At 40.1% G+C, this 25,559-nt stretch overlaps 2 protein-coding genes across 2 annotated transcripts in view; both read left to right on the top strand.

The window, feature by feature from the left end:
• Positions 1–25,559, top strand: part of LOC311054514 (high-affinity choline transporter 1-like) — a gene marked incomplete at both ends in the record, with an annotated part of 75,280 nt that overhangs the window by 21,830 nt on the left and 27,891 nt on the right. The window lies entirely within an intron of this gene.
• Positions 1,037–24,791, top strand: LOC311055702 (sodium- and chloride-dependent GABA transporter 2-like; the record flags this gene model as incomplete). Its single annotated transcript, XM_084071974.1, has 14 exons — positions 1,037–1,196; positions 1,290–1,424; positions 2,000–2,140; positions 2,664–2,751; positions 5,161–5,293; positions 5,392–5,526; positions 5,637–5,740; positions 5,968–6,092; positions 6,989–7,101; positions 8,908–9,045; positions 9,654–9,756; positions 9,855–9,955; positions 19,631–19,807; positions 24,678–24,791. 14 exons carry the CDS (start codon positions 1,037–1,039, stop codon positions 24,789–24,791), a joined length of 1,767 nt encoding a protein of 588 aa, XP_083928100.1.

Here is a 25,559-nt window from a genome sequence, read left to right as displayed (position 1 = left end):
TGCACGAATCAATCTAAAAGCACCACATTTGTCCCAGATGTAACCCAGGGCATGCTCTAATGATTTAGCAAGGGTGCCCGAGCCAGTGACCCTTGAACCACATGAGCAAGATTGCAAACATGGTGTCTAAATCATGTTTTTTTCACAATTAGAAACATGTTTGAATCTTATCTTTATGATTTAATCTATCTAGAGGACACTAATTTGATTATCACAAATATGGCCAGTATGTTATGAAACAACCAATGTATCTTACAATGTAATTGTATTGAAACAATAATGATTTAACAGTATAACTCATTGCTAATGATACAGCTAGCAGTATGTTCAACAATGCTCAGCATAAAATGTAATATTACATAGTATTACTATTCTATACACCATTGACTAGCATGATACCATACTAGTCAAAGGTGTATATAATTGTTTACAATATGTTTATATCACATTATGGTCTTGGTGTTACAACAGCAACAGCTGGCTCAGGTACCCTTGCTAAATCATTAGAGCATGCCCTGGGTTACATCAATGTAGGTGCTTTTAGACTGATTAGCCCTGGAATGTAATATGTTGGCAGTTTTCTTTTGAGTGTTTTAGCTGTTCTGTCATAAAATATCAAATTAGCACATTGGCACATCACAGTGGCACAAAATGACCCTAAGCAGAGTAGCCTACCAGCAATAATAACGGTGAAACCTATAGCAAACATAAAACACAACTTACAGTTGTTCAATGACGCACACAGGTAAAATAATGGATGGTAGAAAAGAGTATAAGTAAGAACAGAAAGAGTCCGTCTCAGTCAGCTCGTCTCCGGAGCGCAGAGTCACTAATGATTGATGAGTGTGCCCGCGCCTGCGGGGTGCGCTCATGCACGCGCTTTGGGAGCGTGCCTGACGGTGTCTCTTGGACTTTGTAACGGGCACACTACAAAAACCCAACATCTGATAGACACCAACAATCAGAGAGAAAAACCTGGACAAAGAGAAGGAATATAGGAAAGATATAAACCAAGACCTAGACAAAGCTTCTGGAAATGTTGAAAAGATGCACAGCTGAACGGGCAGAAGAGGTAATGATTGAAGAAAGAGGACATTGGGGAAGCAAAGTGGAATTTTGCCTGGCCGTAGCGGGGTATATTGTCGGCCTAGGTAATGTTTGGCGATTCCCATACCTCTGCTACAAAAATGGAGGAGGTAAGTCTGTTGAGAACAACTCATTTGCCAACAGTTTTTAAATGTTTAACCCTTCATTATTTATTCAAGGTAGTGATGCTTTGTGTAATTCAGGTGCATTTCTGTTGCCATACCTGATATTTGTGGCAACATGTGGTGTACCCCTGTTCCTTCTGGAGACCTCCATGGGCCAATTCACCCAGGAGGGGAGTGTCACTTGCTGGAGGAAGTTGTGTCCACTGGCAGAAGGTAATTCATAACAATAGCACCAATGTGGGACATCTACTGTGGTTTTCCACAGTCAAGATGAAAAGGGATTTGATGGTGCATTGGTGGTCAAGGCATAAAGGTGATGTTTTTGTCTTTAAGTCACACTGGCTATAGTAAATCCCAAAAATCACAACCCACTTCACGCCAATTGAATTCGCAAATGGAATAGGACATGAGCAATTATGCGTGGTCTCATGCCAGAGAGGCTGGTCAATTACAAAGTCGAAACAGCAAAAGCAAACATTTTAACAGCCTCTGTGGTTGTTATTGTTACAACTTGAGATATTCATGTGTGAAAATCAAGATATGTAATTCATTAGTATTTGGAACTAATAGTTAAACTAAACTAAATGGAATTGTGAATGTAAATTGAATTCTAAATACAATATAAATACTAGTAAAACCAATACATTAACATTCCTCCAAAACTGAGCTAACGCCTGGTTTTGAGTATAAGGTAAACATTGACAACACAGTAGTGGCCTAACTGAACCCAAGATGACATTCTTTGGTACATGCTGACCAGTCAAAATGATTTACAATTTGACCAACAGGTATAGGGTATGCAGGGCAGCTGATTATTTTCTACACCGCTATGTATTATAATATTATTTTGGCCTGGGGGTTGTTCTACCTCATCTCATCCTTCAACTCCCAGCTCCCTTGGGCTAGTTGTAACAACCTATGGAACACAGGTAAGACATCGAACAATATATTTGACCTAACATAGTCTCGTTTTGTACACAAACTGAGGCTATGCATAGCCCCATATAACATTTGACATACATATTACTTGAAAGCCCTATCTGATCAGATCTACATCCCTTTCCATTCTATGCCTAGCTGTTAATGTAACTATTCAATAATCACATGCTTTATAAACAGAAAAGGAAAATTCAGGATCCGTAATTGTCTTGTGTTTTGTGAGAGCATGTCATAATTGGTAGACAGGTGGTTACACACTAATTAAATGAAAAAGGTAATTACTGACGTAAAATAACACTGAATTCATTTAACACACATTCAACCATACTGTTCAAATTGTGTAGTGTCTGTGATAAACACATTAATCAAATCTCTTCAAATCCTCTTGGAAACATGATTGAATTTCACATTCATTAAAAGTGCATTATGAATAAAATATTTGAAATGATTATTAATACTATCATCATCATTGTTATGATAACCAAGTTAAATATGTTCTCTCTACTCCATCAGATAATTGTGTAAACTTCACATCACAAAATGCTTTCAACACATGGGCTAACCAGACCAACACCACCTCTGCTGCCACAGAATTCTGGGAGTATGTTTATAAGGGATGATTGTAGATACTTTGCATTTTGTTCCTGCTCCCTACATCCTTTTTCCTTTGCACTACAGGCCAGGGTTGCACACTGTGATAAAGAGCTCAAATGTCTATATTGCAACATTACTAAATAAGAAAGGTAACTTTTACTTACCGTATGCTTCTATAGAGTACAGAAGTCCTGACGTCACTCGTTCATCCCCTGATTCGTAAAGTAATTTCATGCCCTGGTTCGTAAAGTAATTTCTCTATGGAGAATGACATTGGGTCATCTTAGTCCTCATCTCTCATATAAGAATTGTACTCCAAAAATAAACAAACTGTCTCGGCGATATTGTCAGGGAGGAGGTTCTATATCGTATATGATAGTCAGTCACTTGTAATTGATACAGTCTGTTTCTGGCGAAAATGTAACTAATTCGGCGGAAATAACATTATCGTTTTCTCACCGTCAGTTGATGCTTCATATTAGAGGTCTTCGGGTTAGGCATGTAACCCGAAATACCCGCGTTCCGACCCGTACCCGGCTCGGTCACGGGTCCATTCACAAGAAGTGACTCCGGGTCCGGGTCGGAGCCGGTACAGCCCGTCTCGGGTCCATTCACAAGATGTGACTCCGGGTCCGGGTCGGAGCCGGTACAGTCCGTCTCGGGTCTCGGTTCACCGACTGTGAAATGGACGGTTCCACTAATACCCGAGTGGACCCGGCGAGCGGGTTTGTCGGGGCTCAGACTGTGAAATGCACGGTTCCATTAATACCCGAGTGGAGGGAGGGAGGTCGGTCGCTCAGAAGACAGACTGGCAGTGACGCAGTCAATGACTGGCTGCTATTTATATTATCATATCACTACATAATGTTATATCATTGACCTAAATGGCGATATATTAACAAGGATAGGATGATTAAAACATATTTATGTCTGTATTAGCCTTGATGATCGTCTTTCTTGACCGAAGGCTCTGTCTGTATTAGGAACAATTTGGACAGGGGTGGAAAACTTTATAACTTTAGTGGCGCATTACTTTACCTGAGTTACATCTTCTGATAGTTGTACTTGAATGTTGACATGAGATAATAATCCTGTTTAGTGTTTCACTACCACAAGCAAAGACTACAGCGCATATTAACGGCGCTGATCAACACACACGTTGAAAAGCTAGGACAAAGATACCAAGGATTCGACAGTGATGTCACTATGCAACAAGGAAGTAGCGACGGACGCTACGCCATGTTCGAAGTTGTTTTAAAAATAGCAACTTTAGCAAGGATTCGTCGGCGATGACGTCACCGACGAATCCTTGGACATATTTTACCCACTCATTTATATACACCAGTTATATCAAATATTGTCGATTAACATAACGCTTTGGTTAATGGTTAAAAATGGTAAAATAATCAAGTTAATATCACCATGTATTTACCGGTATAGCCTACTCAAAGCACGATGGAAACTCCAAAGCCAATTATAATGTTAAACAACATTAAATGTGGTTTAACATTAGAAATTAACGTGGATTATAGTTGGCAATGAAGAAGGATTACAAACATCTAGAACGTGGATTTATTTTTGTATAGCTGTCCAATGAGCATTGACTGGGATTATACATCATAATCATGGAGGCTATACATTTATAGGTAAGAAAGTATGAAACAAGTCTTATTTAACGCTGGACAACTTGTACTAATGACGTTGGCAAACAATTTTGCGTTCGGGTTTTTCGGAGGCTCGGGTTATGTACGGGTTCGGTTCTTTTATGTCACAATTCTATACGGGTCGGTTCCCGACAGCTCTCGGTGCTGTTCGGGTCCGGATCTCAATTTCTAACAATGACCCGGGTCCATTCGGTTACGGGTATTTTTTTCGCGGGTCCACTCGGGTATCGGTCCTTCATATTGGACCATAGGCCGGGTCCATTCGGTTCCGGGTAAAAAAATCACGGGTCCATTTGGGTTCGGGTATTTATATTTGACCCGTGAAGACCTCTACTTCATATCCATAAGAGTCAAACCGCCGAGGTCATTTGTTTATTTTTTGAACAAAGTTCTTATTTGACACGATATTAAAGACGTCTATGGGAATTCAGAACGGGGGTGGAAATTACGTCAGACTTCGGTGCTCTATTAGAAATTAAACACTGTAGGCCTATGCTAATACATCCAAAATGCACTTCCATGTGGAGGATTGTTAAAGAGTATACATTTAATTGTGACTGTGACAAATTACATTAAAGTGGTGAAATTGCCTTGCTTTGAATATTCAGTTATCACACATGTAAAACTGACATTGATGGAAGTATATAATAGGAAACTATTGGTATAAGTCGAGGCTTTCATATATCATCCATTTCAGCCAGACAATAAAAATAAATGCATCCCTTCTTTGTACAATCTGTCTTTCTGTCCAGGCGACGAGTGCTGGCTATCTCAGGCGGTATTGAAGAGGTGGGCAGCATCAGATGGGAGATTGTGTTATGCCTCATTGCTATGTGGATAATCTGCTACTTTTGTATTTGGAAAGGAGTCAGGTCAACTGGAAAGGTATTTGTGCACAAATACAATACTGATGAAGTCATTCTACCACTGTAGTATTCACTATTAAAAATGTTGTAGCTGCAATAACAACCCATCATTTCCAGGTGGTATATTTCACCGCTACCTTCCCCTATGCAATGTTATTGATTCTTCTGATCCGTGGACTCACTCTACCAGGGGCTTTACAAGGCATTGTGTACTACCTCCTTCCTGATCCCTCACATCTCACCAACCCACAGGTAGCAGATTATGATCTGCAATTAAAACATTATAGGCTGATTTCAGTCCATGAGAGGTTAACTGAATGGCTTTATGCATGCATCACTCGTTGCTACTTTTGTCAGAACAGGTGTGGATGGAAGCAGTTGGCCAGGTATTCTTCTCTTACGCCATAGGGTTGGGTTCCTTAACTGTTCTAGGGAGCTACAACACATACAACAACAACTGCTACAGGCAAGTCTGTTCAAAATGCATTGTGTGAAGTTGCGTTGGTTACTTGGTATCCATAGCATTAATAAAAATGGGTGGCTGTGAACACATAACCTGATATCTGTATCTATACTGGTCCAACTAGGCCTACTGTGCTAATGAACACATGTAAGATATTCAGAATACAGCTGTTTTGAGTTATTGTGAGATCAAATCTGAAGCTAAAGACTGATTTTTATCATGTTTTGCAGAGACTGCCTATATCTGTGTTTGCTGAACAGTGCCACTAGCACAGTGGCTGGATTTGCCGTCTTCTCAGTGCTGGGATTCATGGCTCACGAGCAGGGTGTTCCCATTGATGAAGTGGCAGAGTCAGGTAGCCTACTGCAAGTCACAATGTCTACGTAAATGATATAATTATTATGTAATTATATATATAATCCATTCTGAAGTCATACAGAGTTCGAGACACAAGAATAATCCCACACACATTGGCCCTCATGTATCCATGGAGTGTAAAAAAACGGCTTATTTTTTGCTTTATATTTTCCCTTACGCCAATCCTAGCGTACATTTGGTCGGAGCTAAATAGCCAATGCAGCCAGATCTGCAATCTTATCTGAATGAGTGTTAAAGTAGTGTGTTTAAATGATTTTATAAAATGTTATATTTTCAGAGGGATTATTTATTAGTGTGTTACAGTACATATACATTTTGGAGTGGATACATGTGTCCAGATGCCTGTCAGATGGTCAGACAATGCTGCTCCGCATGTCCAAAATGGAACAAACGGGTGTAGCCAAAGTTTACACTGCCTCTGACCTGACGAGAGATCTGAGCGGGCCGTACGCTGACGTCAAAGTCACGATAGATTGATAAATGCCGAAAACTGCTGTGATCTCGCCATACGGCCATTATTTGGTGTACACCACGTTGATAAATGAGGGCTATTGTGTGTGGGATCATTCAAGCAACGACTCAGCAACCAACATGTAAACTAGCAGAAGAAGGTCATGAAAGAGTATATTCTCAGTGAGTTGGTTAGATTGTTAGGGGTTATATCATATGCCAGTTGACCACTCAGTACAAGTGCCACTGTGCACTAAATTGTTACTGCCAGCGATGATTTGGTAGATTTCACATCTTAGGAGAGACTGGCAGCCCTGTTGCATCAGGCTTTGGCTGTGGCTCAGACTCATACACCCGCTCATGGTTGGATAACAATGACAAATGGTAATGATCTACAGTGTTACAGTATGTTTCTGTTTTCAGGTCCAGGGCTGGCCTTCATTGCATACCCTCAGGCAATAGCCATGATGCCCCTACCTCAGCTATGGGCTGTCTGTTTCTTTTTCATGATCATGCTCTTGGGTCTGGATTCACAGGTGATATACAAATGCAAATACATTTCATATTGAAATATACTAGGTTTCAAAGTTTTCAAAGTTTCAGACTTTGGTCATAGTGGTTGTTATGAAATCACTTTTACTATATCAAATCAGAACTGCTCAATGTTGTGCAGTGACTTTTGTTGTTGTTGTTGTTGTTGTTGTTGTTGTTGTTGTTGTTGTTGTTGTTGTTGTTGTTGTTGTTGTTGTTGTTGTTGTTGTGAAATACCCCTTCATGTTGCATGTCAGTAATCAGAAGAAGATGCACCATAAGCCCATGTACATTGAGCCACTACTGCTACATTGAGCTATTAACCCCAATGATTTTGTTGACCCCATACTCAAATACTGGAGTGTTGAGAAGCCAAAAGCAGGACAGCCAGGCAGGTGTTCAAAACCCATGACTGGGTGAATACAGATGAACAGAGCAAACAACACAAACAAACTGACATCATGCAACACCAAACAATAACCCCCTAAGGACTGACTGGGGAACAAGACTATAATCATTGCTGTCCGGCAGAAACCAGCTAACTCCATTTTGACAATTTTTGCATTTTTTTTCCACAAATCAGGGCCATTGAACACCCTTTACATCTGTGTGTTGATTAAAAAGCACTTCTGACAAAACCAGCTAACTCCATTGGATCCTCAAATGTTCTGCTAAACCAGCGAAGTCCACCGGAGTTAGCTGGTTTTGCTGACTCCAGGCTCCACCCCCTTTTGACCTCCAACCTCATTGTGAGCTTGGAGGTCCATTCAGCTGTTCTTATCAATGATGAACAAAACCTCCTAACTCCACTTTTTTTCATTTCCTGAAAAATTAACATTTTGGAGTTAGCTGGTTCCTGCCGGACAGCATAGACATGCATTATGACATACACATGAGATACAGCTGGGGAAGTCATGAACATAGAACCATGACAACTTGAATATAACATAGACATACGACTTAGACAAGAGAAGAAAAGTCTGTAACTGTGACACCTGGAGGATTAACCATTCTTATTGTGTTGACCCCATAGCCTTTCCTCCAGTGCTACCCTCAGGTCAACCATTACATTTTTAGTTGCAAGGCTCTAGGAATAGAAACATTGATTGTTTACTTTGTTGGTCATTTGGTCAGTTGTGGGCTCCCAGGGGTGATGTTGGGCTCACATTGTTGTCACTAAGCCCTGCTATGTGTGGATTCTACTAGTGTGGCTTTGGCACTTGTTCTACCCCTCTACCTTATTGGCCAATTTCATAACTTTTAAACTGCTTTTAAAAACAATCAAATAGCCATATAGCGCCTTTAGCCTTTTTGAGTCTTGTTTTTATTAATCTTAATGAAATATTACCCAAAATAAAAACATACTGTAGGCCTACAAGTCCCACTAGACCTGTGAAGTAATTGCTCCCCTTGTCTGAATTGTCAGATAAATGTATGATATGATTAGCAATTGGACCAAACAGGAGCTTCTTGCAATTCTTTGCCTAATGCAAAACATGACAAACTGACCACAATGTTTTGGCTATTAATGTCTATAAATCATGGCATAGAAGGACCATGTCAACCCAGCACCCTTTGAACCTTCATAACTTTCACCTCTATTTGGTGTCTGTGTGACAAACCTAATATCAAATATGTGGGTGTTTGGGTTAGTCCATCTAAAGCCTGATGATGCAATGTGTTGCGAGTTTGTATCTGCTATCTGCTATTTCTGGTGTGCAAACGAGTATAAATCAGGCATTGAAGTATACAATATACCCATATAAGTCATAAAAGTTATTCACTCTCATTTTCATTGTGTTTTTTTCTAGTTTGTTGCAATGGAGGCGGTGATGACATCCATTGCAGATATGTTTCCCATAGTGCTGCGTAGGACAGGGCGACGGGAGATATTCCTTCTCATATTCTGCATGATCTGCTTCTTCTCCCAGCTTCTCATGGTCACTGAGGTCAGTATTTATTTTATTTTTAGCGGTGCCAACCGCTCTATATCTGACTTTGTCCGTGTGTCTGTCCGGGTGTGTGTATGTCCGGGTGTGTGTCTGTCCCATAAACAAATATTGATGACAACATCAATACGGGGCTCATCAAAGGCACCGCTTCCTTCACACAGGGTGTGATTTTTTCTTCTTCTTATGCATAAAGGCTAATCCGCATCTAATACTACACAACAGCATAGCTTGGCAGGTAACAAGCTAACAATGCCTGCCTGTTGCCAAATCATAGTAGCAAAGTGACCACCACAAAAAAAATCTAAAATACATTTTAAAATGACGTTGGGAATAGTGAGACATGAAATGTGCTCAAAGGTGGGAAGGAGAGGTTCATAATAGTAGCAACATTAAAAGCTTGCACCGTGGGTAGTTTTCCAAAAGGTCAGAAATGCTGACACCAAAAGAAAGAAAACTTAAGGTCAGATTCTCAATTGCACCCTGGGAAAATATCTAGGTTAGGTTCAGGTGTGACCCCATGGGTGTGACCAATTGTTTGAAAACCAAACAACAGAACATAAACTTTGTTGCAAATTGCAATCACACCTCATGTCTCTTGCCACCAGGGGGGGATGTATGTGTTCCAGCTATTTGACTACTATGCCTGCAATGGAGCCTGCCTTCTCTTTCTTGCTGTGTTTGAGTCCCTGGCTTTGGGCTGGGTATTTGGTGGGTATTTTCAGAAATAATAAAAAGTCATTCACAAGCAATCGCAGTGTCCAAACATGCCAACAGCTAACCTCTGTCTGTACCAAATTCTGAATCAGGAGCAGATCGTATGTGTGGCATCATACATGACATGACAGGCGTGCGCCCCAATCCCATGTTCAAACTCTGCTGGCTCTATCTCACCCCCTTGGTCTCACTGGTGAGTTGAAGCAACATTATCTGTTGCAGTGGTTCACAACTGTGGTCCTGGTGACAAAGACTTTATCCACATTCAGATAATTGTATTCACCTCATGTCTCAGAAACAGAAATAGTCCCTGAGTAGATGGCTTGAATGAAAACCAATAGCATGCTCTTTTTTGAATAATGTCAATGTTGGAAATGCCCCATATCCATAGTTTAGGCCACCAAATGGAGCAATCTAAAACAATTCACAGCATTGGAATTTAAATTCCAAGTGAAGTCAGACAACAAAATAAGCAAGGGATAATGCATGGGGAGGTGTTCATTATTGAAATTTAAAGCCTGACAGGGTGATTATGCACCGAGGCGCTTATTGCACAGCTACTTAATAAATAAATAAATTGACCCAAAAGTAACAACAAAACAAAGTATTTCCTTGCTTACAGCAATTAAAGTATTCCATAAGGGACCCCCCCCCCCCCCCCAATAAACCATCTTTTTTATATTCGCACTTTTTATATTCGTGCGCGGGACCCTTGCGCGCGCAAAGTGTGCGCGCGAAATTTTGCGCGGTTCTGGGAGGATTATGATACTTTTTTTTGTGTCTTTGGTTACTTTATTTCAGTTTTAGGGTTAGGGTTAGGTTAGGGTTGTGTTATTTAATTCAGATTTTACCGATTTATTATCATTATTATTATTTTTTCCCGTCTTTTTTTGCCGCCTCTCCAAACTGCCGCTCTAGGTGGCCGCCTAGGTCGCCTGTATGGGTGCGCCGGCCCTGATTTGGTTCCATATGTGTCTTCTTGGGGTTACAAAAACACCCTAAACGAAAGAAAGATTGAGCAACTATGTTCTATTTTTCATATTAACTACTAGTACTCGTTTACAATCAAGCTGTCAAAAACACAGGGTCGGGCGTGAGTTGTTTTCTCTCTCTCTCTCTCTCTCTCTCTCTCTCTCTCTCTCTCTCTCTCTCTCTCTCTGCTTCCTCCGATCATAAAGTCAGTTTCCATATGCGACAGAAAACAGTGCATCCAAAGCTTCATATCATAGCATGAAAGCATTAAATAACCAAAGTAGACAAAATAGAGACTAATAACCACAGAGTGCAAAGAAAGAGTAACGTGTCAGACAAACCAAAATGCAACACATCCACCGGCTTCGAATGCTATCAATGCATTGAATGGGAGATTATCACGTTTTATCAGTGATAGAAATATTTTGATTAATCATAATTTGTCTAATGTCTTAAACCTGCTTTAAATGTCAAATTAATATAATGCTGTCATTTTGGCCTAAATTCTGTCATGTACTCTATTCTCCCTATTTCTCCTGTCTCTGTCTATGCAAGGTCAAATTAGTTACAGGCCTTTCTGTGGTTATCTATTGTTTTAAGAACACCATATCTCGGGTGTTCTCCTCCAAATGCATAACCCTTCTCGCAGTGTCACGAAGTTACCTCTGACCAGACAGGTCAGAGCCGAGGCTAACGTGTTGTTCGAGACATGTCGACGCTGTTTGTTCAAAGATAAACTGTCACATCATCATCATCATCATCATCTACCATCATCATCCTCATCTGACGATGACGTACTCATCCTATCCACCAATGGCAGGACAACACCTCCGAGGGCTGGACGCTTGATGTATCTTCAATGATGTCATATGTTTATGTTACTGGACGCTGTTAAAGACCAGTGCTTTCTCTGTTTAATGGCACAGAGAGACGACGACCGATGATGCCTACCATTTCTGTGATACTGTAACCTTCCACTCTCTCTGTCTGAATACAAGATATTTCATTACATCCATGGCTGCCTGTGTCCTGAGTCTGGTTTTTCTTTATCGCCTTTTATGAAAATGTTCTAATACTTATATGAATATCGATGTGATGTTTCGCCCTGCATCGATATTTATACATGGTTGATAGGGAAAAAACCTACTTTAACAATTGGTCCGATCGAAGCCGGATATGTTTAAAACAGGGTGGACGGGGGGAACTGAGCTATTGACCGGAACTGTACGGTCAGACTCTCTTCCCCTGGCAGACCATGTTTTAATACGTATCAAACGAACCAGCCCTGGGTGTAACGATTTATCACTTCTATTCAGATGAAGGTTGTCTTTGAACAGTATCACATTTTTATTTTATTTTATTTTGTTTTGGACCTGGACGCGATCGCTGGACCTTTGGACTTGCCCCTTGACTCTCGACATGTCTCAAATTCCAGATGGTCCAGCCATCGGGGTCAGGATCCCTGAACCATCGATTTGATGAGTATATCTTTTTATTTTATTTTTACCATGGTCCAGTGATTGGGATCTCCACGTAACTTCTCCATGTAAACCTTGATCTGATGAGTATACCTTTTTATTTTATTTTATTGTCTTTACCGAACGATTTGTCTCATAAATTATAAGCCTGTTTTTAAATTACTGTTTAACACAGCTCCGCCAGGGAGTCAGTCAAGTAAAAATGTTTTATCACCTATATTCCTGGGAAGACATTCCTAATGTCTCATAAATTCTCTTATCTAGTGGTCATTTATTAAGGTCCTTTCAGCGATTTCTTACCTACATGTATAATTCACAAGTCAGTCCTTTTGTTATATACTGGTTACTGCTTGTTGTTACTACGTTCTGTTTCGGTGGATTTCGTATTGATTAACTATATCTTATCTGTCTCTTTCTGAGCGTATATAGATTTTTTACCTTTGACCGGTTTTATTTTGACCACTGTAGATTAAATCCATTTAATATTGTGCCTTAATAATACATTTTATATTCCTTTCTTTGAACCTTCTGTTCTAATTAATTGAACCAGTAAAAATATTTGGCCTTAATAATACGTTTTAAATAATAAGTTTCCTCCTTGTCAACTATTCAACTTCAGAATAATTGTCGCTGACTTCTCTATGTGGCTTTTAGATGACTTCATTTCCCATAAATCATTGCGGGCTTATACTTCCGGGGCGATTTATGGGAAACCCCGGTAGCTTATACTTCCGGGGTCATCTAGCATCTAGCATACAGTAGCTTGTAGAACTCGCTCCCTCGAAACTAATTCATGCTAAAAATACAACGCTAACCTTTATATCAGATTAATGCTTACAAGGAATCTTTTGGTGAACCTTTTTCTAAATACAGATAATTTTTTTTAGATCGTTGATCTGTATTTTTTGTATGGATATACATACGTACAGTATACATGGGTCTACCTTGATGCCTGCAGGATGCGTACGTATGGATATAAATACCAGTAGTTCTTTGTATCTGTGGGTATATGTATATCGACAGGCATATGTATGTATGTGTGTATATATAGGTATAACTGCAAGATACCATTTATGGTCAAATCGCTCATTTTCCTGACTTTTATGTCGGGTCAAAGGAGGGATTGTGATAATCATTAGACATTACGTTTCAAGAGTTAAATCTTTTTCTTTTAATTGTAATATTGTTTCATTTATGTTACACAAACAAGACTTTATGAACAGACTACTCCTTAATTTTGATTTAATTTTATTTTGTTAATTTTGATTTAAACTAAAATGTTTTATAACCCCCTTAAATTCATGAAAAACATTCTTGAATATATATATTTTGTATAATATGGTCTAGACGGTCACTTATATAACTCATCATTTATTTTCGTTCTTCAAAACTTTTTGAACGGGGAATCTTTTCAGGGCTTTGAGCGTGTCAAACTTTAACTATAGTCTGTTAGAGCGCCCGTATCCACTGCCATAAAGGGATTCTAGACTAAACGTTCTTAAAAATACAATATTTCACTATATATCTATCTCTCTCTCTCTCCATCTCTCCATCTCTCTCTCTCTCTCTTTTTCTCTTCCTTCCTCTCCGCGGTAAACATTTAGGCTGCTCGTAGTTGCTTTTGTGCTGTTAATGTGTTGACAAGTTGTTGACTGACATGCTCAGGGTAATTTTTTTTGTGAGGGCAGCCCTCTTGTGCTATGAAAAAGTGTAGGATAATGACGTAAGAAGGTTATATTAACATTAACCGCACGCGATCTGTACTGGACATCCTCCATATTTTTTACACTGGTGTTTGACTAAGCAGCTGGATATTCTCATTTCTGAATATTTCCAGTTCTTTATTTATATATAGATACTTGTGCTAGGTTCCGCCCTGTATGAGTATGTATATATGTATATGGATTTATGGTGTACCTCTGATCATATCATCTAGAATAACCCACGATCCAAACTTTGGGTGTTCGACGAGAACGTTTTAGGTACATGTATAAATCATTATGCTGGTCTCACGCCAGGGGAGGGTGGATCAAGTGTAGATAAGTGTGCGACCCCTCGTCATTCGCGTAAATTAATTTTGGTTAATGTTTGTCACGAGAACTAATATATCTATTTTACTCTGTAGATTATGAATATTGGTCGACTTGCATTCACAAATTATTGATTTTCGGGGATATGTTTTTCATAAATTATTGTACGTGTGGTAGACCATTAATCGATAAAAATGGTTGATTTAAGCAATCACAAGAGCTCATTCGTCTGCTAGACAGACTAAGTCGACTAATAAACTCAACCCAGGAATGCTGATTATTTTCTGTGGTTTCATTGTACTTATATCTTAAACTCAGACCTCTGTAACCATATTTTGACCATTCTAGTTCCATCCCTCGCCACATGTATGGATATGTCTATATAGACATATTCCTTAAATAATAAGTTCTAATTTTTTGGATTTTCTTTAATGGTCTCTCTTACACTCCATTTGACTCAATTACCCATTCAACAGGAAGTATCAGCTTCCCTGTCACGTCACTTTATCAGGGTCACTTCTACAGATTCCATTACATTCAATACTTATCAGGGTCACTCCTACACATTCCATTGATTAAATACATTACAATATTATAATATTCTTTATACTATTCTTTGGAAACATTTTAATGATGAATAAGAAGAATTATTTTAAAGTTTTAAAGATATTTGATCATTTTTAACTAAACTTGTAGATCTGCTATTTTATTTAAAGATCATTTTTGACTAAACTTGTAGATCTGCTATTTAATTTTTTTCCAAAGTCTGTGTTTTCTTTTCAATTTATTTTGATGTACTTTATCTAACTCTAACTCTTCGCAACAAATATGTTTATTTTAATTTTGTCATTGTTATATTTTAATTTTAAACATTTTAATCATAATTCTTTCATATATTCTGTATCCATACGATGTAACGCCATGTATGGTTATAGGTATCTGAGGGTATTGGAAGGTTTAAAATTATTATATATATGTATATAGATATATGAATATATGTATTTCTTTATTTGTTTTCCTTTTGTACTGTCATTTTTTTGTTTGTCTATTTTCAGAACAAAACACAGTATGCCTCACGTTCCAGGCCAATTCGTATTGTGCTGTAAATAGACCTAGGAGGTAAGTGGGGTACAACCCCACAACTGATTTACATATTAATACGAATCCTGGAATGCATTTGTTTGTTTTTAGTTTAGATGAAGGATAAAAGAATAAATCAGTGAAGAGTCATTCATTTTCACAGTTGTCCTAAGCTCGGTGGAAATGAATGTACCCTTCAGAATAGAACCTCAAATAAGTATTTCCATATTTTCTTTTACATTTTCATGTTCCCATTGTGTTTAAATCTGATTTGTTTCTTTTACATGTCACCTCCATTGCCCATTTTGTTTCTTTTCCATGTCACATCCATTCCCCATTGAATGTGACAAGGGGAGAGATTTGTAGATGAATAATTGATTTGATTTGCTGAATATACTTAGATTGAAAACATTTGAAAATTACACAAACAGTTTGTATTTACTCAGGTTGTACTTACTTAATCCATTAACATGATTCCTCCTACCAAAATAAACCCCATATACATGCAATCAGGAGGTATTACATTCGGGAGGTATTTCCTGGGTTTTTGGGGCCATTCCACTGAGTTTTTCCATAAATAAAGTAAAGTTATTTGTTAGTGGGGATGTGAATGGTTAATCAACTGTTGCTAAAGGCCGCAGGTGGAAGGCTAGACACAGCCCTACTACCAAAAAGTAAAAATACAGGTCAGAAGTGTACCGTTTCATTTTAAATACTTAAAAACTTGTTAAAGTATCTGGACCAGCTCAACACGAGGAGGGGTAATTCTCTTATCTGAATTGTCCAGAATCGTCTTTGATCAGTTACGTAGGTGTCTTGTCAAAGTCCAATTTCAAAAACTTGTCAGCCTGGTCAATTTCCCCTCACTCTATCAACCAAAACGGGCTATGGGTCAATAACAGGTGCTAAAAAATTGATCAAATCTAAACATATTTTGAAAAGGTTTGTTTGGAACGGTACATTAGCTGAGATTTTTGAATTATAATAAAATTATTTGTTAGTGGAGATGTGAATTGTTAATCAGCTGTTGCTGAACGCTACAGGTGGAGAACTAGACGCGACTCCACTAAACAAAAGGTAATACCCGGGAAAAACTTTGTCGTATGTGTCTCGAAATCTCATGAAATATAACCCTGTTTTACTTCCTGATTGAATGAATAACCATTATACAGTCCTTTTGAAGAAAAACAAATGTGTATGTTATCCGAATAACTAACCATTTATTTTTTAAGTCATTGAAATCTCTGTCACAATGTAAGGTTTATTAATCTACAATTCGATTTAAATTATACAGTCCTTAAAATATATTTGTACTTCCAATCCATTTGCCCTTTAAGTCATTTGAAATCTCTGTGTCCTTACTTAGTCACTGTAAGCCTGTCTGTGTCTGGTTTGGTTTGAATAATGTCACAAGGTACAATCAGCTTGCCCTTTGACCCTATCCAAATCATGATGAAAAGGTAGGCTTGATAGAAATATTTTGATTAATCATAATTTGTCTAATGTCTTAAACCTGCTTTAAATGTCAAATTAATATAATGCTGTCATTTTGGCCTAAATTCTGTCATGTACTCTATTCTCCCTATTTCTCCTGTCTCTGTCTATGCAAGGTCAAATTAGTTACAGGCCTTTCTGTGGTTATCTATTGTTTTAAGAACACCATATCTCGGGTGTTCTCCTCCAAATGCATAACCCTTCTCGCAGTGTCACGAAGTTACCTCTGACCAGACAGGTCAGAGCCGAGGCTAACGTGTTGTTCGAGACATGTCGACGCTGTTTGTTCAAAGATAAACTGTCACATCATCATCATCATCATCATCTACCATCATCATCCTCATCTGACGATGACGTACTCATCCTATCCACCAATGGCAGGACAACACCTCCGAGGGCTGGACGCTTGATGTATCTTCAATGATGTCATATGTTTATGTTACTGGACGCTGTTAAAGACCAGTGCTTTCTCTGTTTAATGGCACAGAGAGACGACGACCGATGATGCCTACCCTGTGATACTGTAACCTTCCATTCTCTCTCTGTCTGAATACAAGATATTTTATTGCACCCAATGGCTGCCTGTGTCCTGAGTCTGGTTTTTTCTTGTCGCCTTTGTTGAAAGTTACTGGTACTTTGTATACATACTGATGTGATGTTTCGCCCTGCATTGGTATCTATACATATGGGTGATAAGGAGAAAACCTACTTTAACAATCAGACCATTGAATGGGCGAAGTAGGCGAGCTACCGTCTACCCCGCGATTTGTCAGACCATTCATTGGGCGTAATCAGGAGCTACTGACCTACCGACGGAGGCGGAGCAGTCCCCACAACAATATTTACGATTCTGTCCATATCGGTACATAACTCGAACGGCGCTGAGTAGGCACAGGCGAGGGTCGCACCGCTCCGGACAGCAACTCAGTCGCCTTAGCTCCTTCGGTGGCCCGTCGCGGGGCTCCACCTCGCCTGAGACTGCGCGCCTCCGTCATGGTCCGAAACCGAAACAACCAAAACCAAAACCGAAACTAAAGTATTTAAGTCATCTCCGTCGGTAGGTCAGTAGCTCCTGATTACGCCCACTGAATGGTCTGATAAATCGCGGGGTAGACGGTAGGTCGCCTACTTCGCCCATTCAATGGTCTGATAGAACGTGATAATCTCCCATTCTATGCATTGATAGCATCCGAATCAGGTGACACATCTGGCAAACACAATAACGCACGCACACGCGCGCGCACACACCGAGCCACCCCGCAAACTTTACTCCACTTGCCTAGGAAAGTTAGTGTGCGTGCGACGTGCGTCTCTCATACACCAGCAGTCAGCAGACGCATGCGTTATGTGCGTAATGAAGCGCATGCATTGATAGACAACATTGTTTATTAGACATTATCAAAATTAATATAATAGTGCTTTGCAATCAAGTGCTATCATCATTATAAGCCCTCTGCACCCCAAACACACACACACACACACACACACACACACACACACACACACACACACACACACACACACACACACACACACACAAAATCAGCTGTCACATTCTCTCAGAAAGCACTGACTGCAGTCGGCGCTGCCTTATGTCCAACCATACTGTACATAAATAAATATAAATTAACACTATTAAAGCGCTGCACGTTTGACTTACCAATATGATATAATAGTGCTTTATTTTAAGGCGAAGTCCTTTTAAGGTCGGAAACATCCAATTCATGCAACGTGTGATTCAATGGATAAGTTAAATGGTTCAGTCTGTTGTCATGAATCGATGCAGTCCCCAGTCTATTTATGATAATTTCCAGTTTGCAAAATGATCTTTCCCCACTGATACAGGGAAGAGATACATTCTGAGAGCATCTCAGACAACTCATCCGTTTTCCAATGTCAACATTAAACGGATGCCAGATATGTTAAAAAGAAAGCGAATGTGCCCGCCCAATAGCATGGGGCCCCAATGCTATTTTTTCCAGCCCAATTACTTAAAATTGGCCAGTCTGGCAACATTGTTCACTGCGCAACTAAACAGAAGTGAGACTCCCACTGTGGGAGATGCCATGTCAATTCACCATACAGGATTATTAAACGCAATATAAATAGCGGTATAATACGTATGAAAAACTAAACATTTTTAGCATACATAATTCAATAAATTAAAGTTGTATGACCCCCCCTAAAGCCAAAATAAAAAAACATGCCCCCCCCCCCCCCCCCCCCCCATGGCTCAAAAAAACAGTTTGATGACCCCCCCTCTTCTGGGCCATACCAAGCTCCTGTAAATAACGACCAGTCCCTAAGTACTGGGCTGGGCGGACAAGTTCGCCTCGGAAAATAAATGACAGCATTCCATAAGGTAACGGGAAGACTCGCCCCAAAACACACTCGCCCCCATTCTATATAGCCTACCGCCGATTTGCCTGTAATACCGCCAGATTTACCCCGGGGCGAGCGTTTTGGTACTCCCCCGTGGATCAAATAGAATCACTTTTCGGTTATTTCTCACTTCAAATTTTTTCAAAAACATTCTTGAGAGCAAAGTTTAGTTGTAAATTACATTGTTTGTTTGTTTGTTTGTTTGATTACATGGCTGTCATGTTGGATAAAGCATAAAACAGCGCAGGTTGACATGAGCAGGTTTTCTGAGTCTCTGATTAGACAGCGGTCCGTTATAGAGCTCATCGGTCATTATCCAGAAATATTGACCGATGACAGACCAATCAGAATCAAGCATTCAACCAAGCCGTGTAATAAATATCCATAACATTTATTGGCACAAAAGCTTTTTTGTTTCCTTTCTCCCCTCAGCTCTGTTTCATAGGTTCCTTAGTGGAGTACCAGCCCCTAACTTACAACCGTTGGTATATCTATCCAGAATGGGCCAACGTTATGGGCTGGCTGTTGGCTCTCTCCTCCATTGTACTTGTACCAGGGTGGGCACTGATGAAACTGACCACTGGGCCAGGAACCCTCCACCAGGTGAGAGTACGTAGTAACATTTTGGAATAATTCATTTGAGAGATATACTGTGACAGGGGATTATGTTCTGTACAGTAGGTGTAAATTTGGTGTTTGGGATATATTGAATGATTAACATTGTACCCATGCAGTCCCCACACTGATTCAACTCAGCAACATTACCATTTTATCTTATTTGTGCCCACACTGCTAACTAAAGTCTTCAGAATGAATGTGATATGGTGATGAGGGCCTAAAGTATTGTTGCTAAAATGGTGCCTCATCTTAAGTCCATAATTGTATGCCAAACTACCAACATCTCTCATCTCATCTCAACAGCAATTTCCTTGTAAACGCTATCACTACTACTAATAGAAAACAAACTGTTCACAAACATCAGCAACTCTCAGTTTTGATACTCTTTAAAGGGACATTCTGCATTCTGCTATTCTAATGATATTGGCCAGCTAAGTTAATATTTACAAACAGACAACATGTCTCCCTATAAGACAGAAATCAAAGCATGATTTGAATGTTGTATTATTTTAGCTACAGTGATGTCATGCCCTAGGCTATGTTTGAATATAGGGGAAATTAATCTATGACGTGTGTTGGAGGTGCAAACGAATAAAACAAAGGTGCTTCCTCATTTTTCAGAAGATAGTGGATGTCGCAGGTCCCTGCACTATACAATACATAGTTTTGCACTAGAACAGAAAAAGATATCACTGTATACGGTCCGTCTGCAATGCTGAAACCTGTGTTGTTTGCATCTCAAAGACGATGGCAGATATGGCCACATCACTTTTGTGGGAGGACAATGCTACCTGACAAGCATAAATACCCTCAATGCTACCTAGTTAATAGATGAAGGACATGTGAAACTATTGTTTCATGAGGCTATAGATTGTGATTTGATCGATTCAAGATGGGGACTTAACCAACGTAGTAGCCTACACACCACTAACCAAACAGCTCCTTGCCTTCGGCATATGCAGACAGTATCAAAAGAATCTTCCCAGACTTTGGATGCAGTCCAGAATTGCATTAGCCAGACTGATTTGCAGTCTGTTTGTAGATATCATAGAGTGGATTTTCCCTTTAGTTTACACTGGAAATTTAAAGGACCATACTTATAATCTGGCATGTTTAATCCAATGACTATATCTCACAGTATAATTGACCAGTGACCAAAGCCTATTGTGACTTGGTTGATTTGTGTGGAAGCCACTGGATTGGATTGGTTTCAGTAAGCCTGCAGTATGAAAATATACTTGCAGACTTAGAACTGAAGCACAGAAAAGTCGAAAATGATTGGAAAGTGGGAAAGTCCATGCCTTGTTGGCCACATAATGTTTCGCCATTATTAATCATTCAGGTATGTTTGTTCATGTTTTAATGACTTCTGAATTAATGTAAATTCCCCAAATGTGAAATTCCATGGAATAATGGGTAATGCAATTATTTTTCTCTACTCATTAGCGCCTCCATTTGTTATGTGAGCCAGCCGACCTGCCAGCCGACCTGCTGACCCAGAACACAAATGCTCCGCTGCAACACATGACCTCAGAAGCAGAGATGGATGCGAGAGATGGAAAGGGAGAAGCTAAATAAAGTCTTGTGATTCCTGTAAACAAAATAAGAATGGTTCATCCTCCAGGTGTCACAGTTACAGACTTTGTCCCTCTTGTGTAGGTCTTGTATTTCTGTTATAATCATGTTCTAGTTTTCATGGTTCTATGTTCATGTCTTCACCAGCTGTATCTCATGTGTAATCAGCCTGAGTCATGTGTATATATAAAATCAACAATCCTGGATTAATCGTTTAATGATTGTCGCTGTGCCATGTGCCATGTGCCAAACAAAAAAGGTGATTCTGATGAAAAGGTTAACTTGACCTAGAATTATCTTTTGGGTGTAAAATCATTACACAGTTTTATCATATAAAGGGAGCATACATTCAGTACAGAAAAAATAACAGTGTTGGAAAGTAACTAAAGTAACTTATTGAAAAAAAATACCTTTTTCCAGTAACTAGTAATATAACTAATTACGTTCACGTTTTAGTAATACATAGTTACTCAAGGAGCCAAATGGGCTATTTGTATTTGCGCACTGCATTGGGTGATGGGCGTATTGATAGGTCTGATAGATGTTGGCACCGCATTGGCACCTTGATGGTGGGAGTGTCTCTGTGGGTGGCCTCCAGCGGCTACAAGTAATTGTCCTCACCTGCTCACCTTAAGGCTGGTTTGACCGTGGGGGTACGGTGAGCTGGGAGAGGTATATTTTGTTGACCTCATTTCGAATTTTGCTCACTGTTTAAATTATTTCTTTGCACATATTTATTGCATATATTTATTGGAAACTTGTATTGTATTTGTTTGGTGACACTGAAATAAAACATTTTAAACTTGAGCTTTTGTTTGGACGTGAGTCCTTTTAATGGGCCGTCATACACACACAGGCAGTTTGGGGAACAATATAGGGTTAGGCTATTTACATAAGTGTCCTGTCAATTGATTGACACTGTGAATTTCATTATTCTTCACATCTTACATTTACATTTTACACACATAGGCTGCTACTACTAGGGCTATGATGATTTATGATTTAGATGTGAATGGGTTTGGTATTGTTTTTTGATCATTCATTTAATGCTAAATGGATTCAAATTCATCAAGGCCCCATTCTAAGGTCAGTATAAATGATCAGAAAAGACAATCAAAGTTCACTGCTAAAGCATTAGTAAATAAAATGGAACATCTTCAAAAGGAACGAAAAGCTTAGGTTAACACAATTTAAGAAGTTGTAAAAGTAACATTAACAAGCTTATGCAAAGTTCTGACAATTCTCGAACCGTTCAATCTCATCTTCACAATGCATCTGCACTGTACGATGAAGCAAATAAGTTTCATGGCTCAGTCATTCCATTGCTTCCTCCAGACGAACAAGAAAGGCAAAATATTTGGTTTTCAAACATACACAAACGTAAAGTTGAATTAATTGAAAATACAAATAAATGGCTTTCAGACATAAATGGCCAAATTCAAAGTACAGTTCAGTTACATGAAGATGTTACTTCTGCTTCACCTCAGCCACAACCACCTCATGTTGAAACACCTAATGCAGTTGTGTTTCAGAACATCCTGAGGATGAGGTGGGAACATCTGTTGCAGATGGTAACCCAGACGACAGTATTTCTAATGTTGCAGTTGAAGCATCAAAGAAAATGAGCTCTGCAGGGAGCAAGTGTAGCTCCACTGCCTCCAGTGTAGCTCCACTGCCAGAAGCACTCCTTGCTCGTCGGAAGCTGCTCAAGGAGATACATGCTTTGGAAGAGCAAGAGGCGTAGGTCAAAAAGAAGAGAGAGCAGTTGGATTTGGAGATGGAGATAGTGGCATCAGCAGCTAAAATAAATGTCTTGAAGGTTTCTAGCACGTACCTCTCCAGTGTCTGGTGCTGCAGCCAGTGGTACATAATTCCTACTTTGAGAAAAATAAACTATTCATATGTTGGATGCTGATACTGAGACATGTGTGCCTTTGTCAGTGAGGCAGCCAGTAGGTCAGCCATCTCAATATGCTTCTAGTGAACAGCAGTCACGTTCACATTTGCTGGATGCTCGGCCTAAGAAGCCACGTCCTCACTTATTGGATGCTCGGCCTAAGGTGAATTATGTGGGGCTGCAGTCACAAGTTGGATTAGACCAGCCGCAGCCAAGGGCTGAGACAGTTAGGGTGTGACAAAGTGGAACACATAACCCTCAAGCACGTCCTCAGTCGCAGTTGCATTCATACCAACCTACACCTTTAGATATATACTAAAGGGCAGCCCAGAGATATGGTTCGAAGCTGTCAGCATATTCCTGCTGCAAGTGGCTATGCCAAGGCCAAATCCTTACTGCAAGATCACTTTGGCAAGCAAAAAGAAAATTGCAAGCAACCCACTGTTTGGAGATTCTCCCCCTGAAGTATCGAGGCAGGAAGTGAGGCTTGCTAAACCTCAGTCTTTTTCTAAACCCATGGGAAGTAGCTTTGTGACCACTGTCGCTACCATAGATAGGAACAATAACACTGGATGGAAGAGGGAAAAGAGCTCACCTATTGGAGTTTGCTTGCTTTGTGGAGCTGGGCATACCTTGGACATGCACTTCATATTGGAAAGGAAGACACACAGTGATAAGATGTCCTTCTTGAAAGAGAAAGGGGTGTGTTTTGGCTGCATGTGCATTGGCACAAAAGCAAAGACTGCCGCAAACGCCTTGTGTGCAGTATGAAACATCCCACCAGCCAATGGACAAACGGGTACAAGAGATAAAAGTGCTTTGATCTCGGCGCAGTCCAGTGGTCTTACTGGGGCTGGTGAAAGTCCAAGTCCAAGAAAGGTCATACAACAGTGGTCACCTATGCTTTTCTTGATCCTGGGAGCTCGGCTTCATTCTGCACAGAAGGGCTCATGAACCGGCTGAACCTCTCAAGAAGACGGTCTGACATTCTCCTAAGAACAATGGGTCAGGAGAAGGTGGTGGGCAGTCACATTGTGATATATTTGGAGGTAGCTGGGCTGGACACAGATTGTTTCTGCGAGCTGCCTGCAATGTTCACTCATAAATGTATGCCTGTCCACCAAGACAACATCCCTAGGCAGGAAGATCTGCGGAATTGGTCGCACCTTGAACACCTTGAATAACGGCGATCGACTCAGGGGTGGATCTTCTTATTGGAACCAATGTTCCCAAGGCTTTAGAGCCTAGGGAAGTGGTCAGAAGTGTGGAAGGGCGGTCCTTATGCGATTAGAACCATGTTGGGTTGGACCGTGAATGGTTCTCTCAGAGGTGACTGCATTACCGACACCGCTTGCATGAGTCATGATGTCACCGTCAATCAGATTTCAGCTGTGGGAGCAGCAGACAAAGGCAGACTTCCCTGAATGTGTTCAGGATGAACAGCTTGGATTGTGTAGGGAAGACCTCAACTTCATGGAGTCTGTCAACAGTACAGTTGGTTGATGGTCATTGCAACATTGGCCTGCCTTTGAGACAAGGTGATTTTAGAATACCGAACAACAGGAAGGTTGCTGAACAGCGTGCCCTGGCTCTAAAAAGGAGATTCAACAAGTGTTTTTTTCATGCAGACTACACCAACTTTATGAGTGAGTGGTTATGCTGAGTAGGTGCCAACTGAGGGTCTGGGTCGTTCTGATGGGAGGGTGTGGTACACACCGCATCATGGTGTGTACCACCCACAGAAGAAAAAGTTGAGTGTTGTGTTTGATTGCGCGTCTACTTTCCAAGGAACATCTTTGAATGCCGAACTTAGTGTGCTTAACTCTGTCACTAGACTGTGTGTGTGTGTGTGTGTGTGTGTGTGTGTGTGTGTGTGTGTGTGTGTGTGTGTGCCTGCCTGCCTGCCTGCCTGCCTGCCTGCCTGCCTGCGTGCGTGCGTGCGTGCGTGCGTGTGTGTGTGTGTTTGATTTTACATGGTGCCCCAGAAAGGTGTTATTTTATCTACTGGCATGGAGAGATAAAAGACCTCTGAAAGTCTTAATAAAGAAATGTAACTTAACGTGCTGTACTGCACGTCGTTGCCATTCACATGGCACGTGGCTGTTGCATGTGCATTGTGTACGCATGTTTGCGTCATGTTCTACTTTGCTGTACCGTAAAACTAATAAACCGGTTTCTGCACATACTGTACCTAGGGATGAATGCAGCACTTAAATTATCTGGAATGCATCCTTCTAAGAATACAGGTTGAGTTATTTGCAGCGCACAACG

This window comes from Gymnoscopelus microlampas, assembly GCF_963454915.1.
Source record: "Gymnoscopelus microlampas genome assembly, chromosome: 11".
In the NCBI taxonomy this organism is placed as follows: Eukaryota; Metazoa; Chordata; class Actinopteri; order Myctophiformes; family Myctophidae; genus Gymnoscopelus; species Gymnoscopelus microlampas.
This window is presented reverse-complemented; position numbering and strand designations above follow the sequence as displayed.